Source organism: Mustela lutreola, chromosome 5 (genome assembly GCF_030435805.1).
Source record: "Mustela lutreola isolate mMusLut2 chromosome 5, mMusLut2.pri, whole genome shotgun sequence".
Classification (NCBI taxonomy): Eukaryota; Metazoa; Chordata; class Mammalia; order Carnivora; family Mustelidae; genus Mustela; species Mustela lutreola.
Window position 1 is genome coordinate 3,941,261 of NC_081294.1, and position 6,302 is coordinate 3,947,562.

Here is a 6,302-nt window from a genome sequence, read left to right on the forward strand (position 1 = left end):
CAGGCGAGGCCTGCTGGCAGAGTTCTGAGGAGTCATGTCAGGGTCGGATGTGCGTGGGCCTGTCTGCACACCTGTCAGACTTGGGAGTTGGAACTGTTTCTAAGAAGATAGTCCGTTGGAGAACTTCTTGCGGTTTCTGAAGCTGACACTGAAGAATTTAGCAAGTAATTAAATTGCTGGGCTGTGATTTAATAATGACCAAAATCACTAATCATTCATAAAATAAAGGAGTTATGTTTATTTTTATTTCTAGATTTGCAAAACCCTAACTGGAGTTTCACTCCATGGGAAATAAAGACGCTTCCTGTCAGAGCAGTTCTGTGTTGTCTGGTGCTGGACAGGGGTGTGAAGATTGCTCTTGGCCAGTGTAGGATTATGAGATCAGGGTCTGACATCTGCAACGATGACGTGTTAGCACATTTTGTAGAGTGCATTGCTGTGGGTTCAGGGGGCCATGAGAAGTGGAAGAACCTACCTCTGTCGGGCAGACATGAGCTTGGAAAGGCGCAGCCCTTGTTTCTGGGGCCACACCGTGGGGAGTGGCAGAGTGGGGACCGCAGTTGGCATACTGCTGGATCACGTTGAGTGCAGGGCTACGTGGTACCTTTTCTGCCCCCAGAGAGCTCGTGAACTACCCCTGGCCCATCTGATCTTGACTGGATCCTAGAAGCTAGGAGAACGCCATTTCGCACAGCAGTTTTTTGTGGGGCCAGCTGTGTAACCATTGTTGATTTGCACCCAGTCTCTTCTTGGGCTTGTTCCCTTTTTGAAATTATCTCAGCACACTTTTCCCTCGGGATGTCTGTATCTGCACTCTTGAATGAAAACCCTGGTGGCTACACAGGCACCTTCCCAGCTGGCCCCCAGCTGCCCTCCTCACGCTTCCCTGGGTGCTGGGCAGTCCTTAGACTTGGAAGTTAAGTCCACATCTCTTACTTGTTATGTTTTAATGTGGCTGGGCCACCCTGGACTCACATTCCTTCTGTAGGAGGACTTTTCTTCCCATGTAGTGAGCAAATTTGTCCATCATCTTTGTCATCATGTATGTAAGTTTTTTCCCCTAAGCCACCTACCTCTGAGTTATGACTTCCTCTTACTATAACCCTGATAGCTCCATTAATTTAAATCACTTACAAAATCCAATTCATTAAGCATTTTTAATTGAAAGAACAGAAGCCATTTTCATAGAGTTCTCTATTACCTGAGATTATACTCACATCCTATGGATGAGCCCACATCTGTGTTTGGCACACGCCCGTTCCTATCTCTGCTGTCACTAACGGGTTGAACCCCCCTGGTAGATTGTCTTGCAGGACAGATCTGGGGATATACCATTACCAGTCTGATCCGATTGGAAGCAGATAATTACCTGCTATTGAGTGATCAGTAAGTGAAGTTCCTGATCCCTGAAGTACAATACTTTTCAGCCTCAGTGGAAGATTTACCAGAAATTATCCAGATATTTATAGTTTCATCCTGGATTTGAAATTTTCCAGGCATTCATCCATCAGTAGGAATTTATGGAGTGTTTGCTCTCTGTCATAGCATTTAGGGTGCATGTAACCAGCACTAAGTTGGTTTTTCTTGGGGATAGTAAGTAGTAAAGGTCTGTGTAGTGTCCTCGGCCTGTTTCTCCATATTGGAGAAGGAGATGCAGCTGAGGGCCTGGGTTCACTTACAGACCCGAGAATGTGTGTGGTACCGAGAACACGTGGGTGCAGAACTGAGAGATCACAGGGGCCTGTCGTAAGAACCCAGGAGAAAGGTGGTACGAGTGCATCCGGGCGTGTCCCAGAGTCCTCTCCCCGTGAGACAGAGAATGGGGCCTCTGCTTTGAAGCAAGCTCGAGTCCCCGGATCCTGGGAATGATGGAAGGACCAGGTGAGTGGGAACTAGCTGTGTGGCCTCCTCTTGTTTGCGTTAGCCTCCAGTTGGCGTTCGCTGCCCCCAACGAGAAACCCCGGAGCTTCTGTCACTCCAGGTCGTACCTACCAGGTGTTAACATGTTCAGGATTGAAAATAACATGTAGCTCTTCATTTAACATTAAATGAATGGGCAGGATTTGCCCAGCGACGACAGCGGTGAGGAGGACGGCTTTTATCCTGTCGCAGGCGTTTATCCTGTCGCGGGCAGTTATCCTGTCGCGGGCAGTTATCCTGTCGCAGACATTAATCCTGTCGCAGGCGTTTATCCTGTCGCGGGCATTTATCCTGTCGCAGACATTTATCCTGTCGCAGACATTAATCCTGTCGCAGGCGTTTATCCTGTCGCGGGCGTTTATCCTGTCGCAGACATTAATCCTGTCGCAGACATTTATCCTGTCGCGGGCATTTATCCTGTCGCTGACATTTATCCTATCGCGGACATTTATCCTGTCGCGGACAGTTATCCTTTCGCGGACATTTATCCTGTCGCAGACATTTATCCTGTCGCGGACAGTTATCCTGTCGCAGGCGTTTATCCTGTCGCGGGCATTTATCCTGTTGCAGACATTAATCCTGTCGCAGGCGTTTATCCTGTCGCGGGCGTTTATCCTGTCGCAGACATTAATCCTGTCGCAGACATTTATCCTGTCGCGGGCATTTATCCTGTCGCTGACATTTATCCTATCGCGGACATTTATCCTGTCGCGGACAGTTATCCTTTCGCGGACATTTATCCTGTCGCAGACATTTATCCTGTCGCTGACATTTATCCTGTCACAGACATTTATCCTGTCGCGGGCATTTATCCTGTCGCGGGCGTTTATCCTGTCGCTGATATTTATCCTGTCGCGGACATTTATCCTGTCGCGGACATTTATCCTGTCGCTGACATTTATCCTGTCGCAGACATTTATCCTGTCGCGGGCAGTTATCCTGTCGCAGGCGTTTATCCTGTCGCAGGCGTTTATCCTGTCGCGGACCTCTTCACTGTCTGGCTCGGGGGCCTCTCTGCTCTGCACTCAGGCTCTTGCAGGACATTGTTTTGGTTGAAGTGTGTGAAGATAATACAGTTTTGTGCGGAGCTGATAAAGGGAGAGGAGTATTTTAATAGCCTCTTCAGATCATTGTGGATGTTCTTCGACACTGTGGTGAACTTCCACAAGGGGGACCTCCCGGAAGGCTGGATGCAGCTTGAAGTCTGAGCCTCCCCAGGGAGTCTCCACTGAGCGGCCTGGGGCTCTCGCAGTGCGTGGAGGTGGCCTTCTGCCCAGTCGTGATTCTGTGACTTGCTCCGCGCACTTGGAAAGTACTGACTTGCACAGGTCTTCCAAATATCAACAGTATCGAGAAAACAGGCATTAATGTCGTCACTGATCTCATCAGATTTTTGAAGCTGTCAAGCTCTGGGTGGCTGATGGAAGGTTTTCCAAAATACTGGTTTTGCTTAAGAGCTCACATTTTATCTTGGACAACAGTGATAAATTTCCTTGCAGTGACTAGGTTCACTTTATTCATTTTTGAGAAAGTGTCTGTCTTGGTCTGAAGAGCTGTAGTCAGTCAGTCATTCTTTCAGGGAGATGTGGGTGTTGCTTGGGGAGCGTCCTGGTTCCCTCCCCATGCCAGCAGCTCCCAGGCCCTGGGGCCCCGGCTTTCGTGCCGTCCGTCTGGGCTGAGCCCTGGGAAGAAGGCAGGTCACTCCTGAGTGAAAGTGCTGGTGGTGTGAAAATGGTTTTGACCCTGAGGACTCTGGGGGTCTGCGAACCACACTCAAGTGCCGCTGTGCTTCTCGGCTGGGTCAGAACGGCTGTGGGTCAGACCAAAGCCAGGCCTGCTGGGCAGCTGTGCAGAGCTTCCTGGAACCTCATAGAAGTCCACCATTTCCCAGTGAGCCTGCGGCAGCCAGTCTTTCTTCCAAGTTCCACTCCTTGTGATACCTTTGCTGAGACAGCCAGGTCCTGTTGTGTCCTGCGTGTGAGTGAGAGTGGGGTGGTTGGTCGCCTCGGTCCCCACCGCCCCCAGTAAGATACATGGCGCTCTGTGGGGTCCTGGTGCCTCACATTTTAACCTGTTTTCATGTAAGAAACATGTTCCCATTTGAACTTCAGGATCCTTCACGTACACGGTGTTACAGGAAGGAAACCAGAATTTTAGAGCTTTACGAGAAGTTCACACTTCACTGAAGGTGGCTTGCGTTTTGGTTTCCTTGTGTCCTCAGGTCGCCTAGGCCAGCTGGGCTTGAAGGAGGGCTTCCCGTCCGCTGTGAAGAACATCAGCTCTGTTATCGGCATGTTCATCCAGCACGCCCGGGACGAAGGTAAAACCTTTGTTGATTGAAGTGGTTTTTGAGTCCCGCGCGTTCCTCCTGTACACAGCATCTGCATCTTTCCTGCGCGCGGTGCTCGGTGCCCCCCACTGCCGCGCGCTTGCGGGGATTGGCCTGTGGCCACTCGGCCTGTGCGCCCCGCGTGGGAGCTGCTGTGGGTTTTCTGGTGTGTGGTTTGAATTACAATTTAACTAAAATTTAGCTGATTTTAGTTAAATAACTTCTGAAAAGCCTTCTGCGAAATGAGAAGGCCCTCACAGCAGGGTCTTGGGCCTGGCTGCGGCCCGGTGGCCCCGGCTGCTGCTCCGGTGGTGCACTGTGGTGTGCGGGGCGGGGCGGGCTAAACTCCCCGCAGGGCTGCGTTCCTCGTGTTCAGAGCAACGTGTAAAACTCCCACTGGATAGCCAGTGGGCTCACCACTTGCCAAATGCTTTGGGATCCACATTTTATGGAGACTCTGGAATGGAGTGTGATCCTTCCAGAGCTGCTCCGGGAAGCTTTGGCGCGGGTCACACGAGGCTGGGAGCTTTTTGGCCGCATGGCCTGTGCTGGCTCTGCCAGGGCTGGGGGCCAGGTCAGCACTGGGGCCTGCCCACAGCCCTTCTGCTCCGCTGCTCTTCTGTTTCTTCCATCTGCAGATGTGTGCTTCACCCATTGTTTCATTGTAGGACTTTTCTTTCATATTTTTCATGCCGGCAGCGGGTGCCCTGTATGTGAATAGTGATTCAGTGGAGGACAGCATGAACATTTTGAATCACAAGCATCTTCTTGTGTAATGACGGATATGAAAATTCCTTGCAGATATCCCGTGGGGCATCCAGCTGGCGGCTGTGTACGCGCTCTGTGATTTGAGTCCCAGCAATCCAGCGGAAATATCCAAGATCCTGGAGGCCTGGCGCCAAGAGACCGCGCACAGCGTGCCCTCCGCGGTGCTCAGCTGCCTGGAGGAAGTCAGCTCGCTGTGCGCGGAGGAAGTCGGCTAAGCCACCCCGCGCCCGGTGTCTAGAGAAGTGCCTTTACATATCTCGAGTACAAATAGATGAGTCAGCCCGCGGAGCACAAACTGAGGTTTTAAAAGGAAAGACATCGAAGAGAGAAAATGCCCAGAGGCTCTCCTCACTGGTGAGGAGACAGAAGCCAGCCGTGGCAGGGCTGCCTTTCCCTGAACCGCATACATTTCACTTAAGGCTGTTGTGATTCCGTGACATGTGGGTTGTATTATTGTGTCTTGGTCAAACAACAAAAACTTGAACTTAGCCCTTTTTTGCTGCAGAAAGTGTCCTTTAGTCGCTTTTTAAAATTGAGTGGCATTTTATAATGAATTTAATATAAAAGCAGTGATTTGGTTCCCAGGCTAATTTTGAACTTTGCGCTGAAATGATTGACTAGGGAAAAATAAGCTGGCTGAGAAAGAGCTAGAAGACTCTTCGGCTGTCTCAGCTGGAAATGGGCTTCAAATTGTTTCTCAAGGTATAGTGCGCGACTGGTCAGAGGAGAACCCAAGAGAACCTTAGAGACCCGCTCTAGTGCATCATCTTCCTATCTCTGCAGGCCCTTCAAACTGTCACTGTATCAGGACAAGGAGGGCTGAAGAGTAGACGTTCACTTGCAGGCTTTGTGTCAGCGACCTGTACATAGACAATTCAGAGACGCACAGGCAGGTCTCTGTGTGTGCCGTGTATATATGGACCGTGCTATGATGTGCTTCACATTTGATGATATTCCACTTTCGGAATTTTAGTATTTGTACATAGAAAATGGGTTTAATAACTCACCGTGGTTCTGATTTGTCTTATATTCATCATTTCTTAAAATTCTTGTATGTGTTTTTTATAATAAAAAATTAAAAGTAAGCCATGCACATGATTGTTCTGATCAGTGAAGAGTGACACTTTGGCATTCCTTCTACTCTAACCAAAGACGGAAAATTCTCCACTCTAACCAAAGATAAAACGGCCATTCCAAGTGGTAGAAACATGCTACATTACCATTGTCTAGCGGGTTTCTCTGAGATGCTCTTAGTGACATTGGAAACCGGATGATTACATACTGA

The 6,302-nt window shown here is 49.7% G+C and overlaps 1 protein-coding gene across 1 annotated transcript in view; it reads left to right on the forward strand.

Moving 5' to 3' along the window:
• ICE1 (interactor of little elongation complex ELL subunit 1) overlaps positions 1-6,102 on the forward strand; it is a 56,959-nt gene extending 50,857 nt beyond the window's left edge. Inside the window, exons 18-19 of the mRNA XM_059173598.1 lie at positions 4,142-4,240; positions 5,051-6,102. Coding sequence (XP_059029581.1) covers positions 4,142-4,240; positions 5,051-5,232 — 281 coding nt within the window. The 3' untranslated portion in view covers positions 5,233-6,102. The remainder of the gene's footprint in view (positions 1-4,141; positions 4,241-5,050) is intronic.
• Positions 6,103-6,302: the final 200 nt, after the last annotated feature.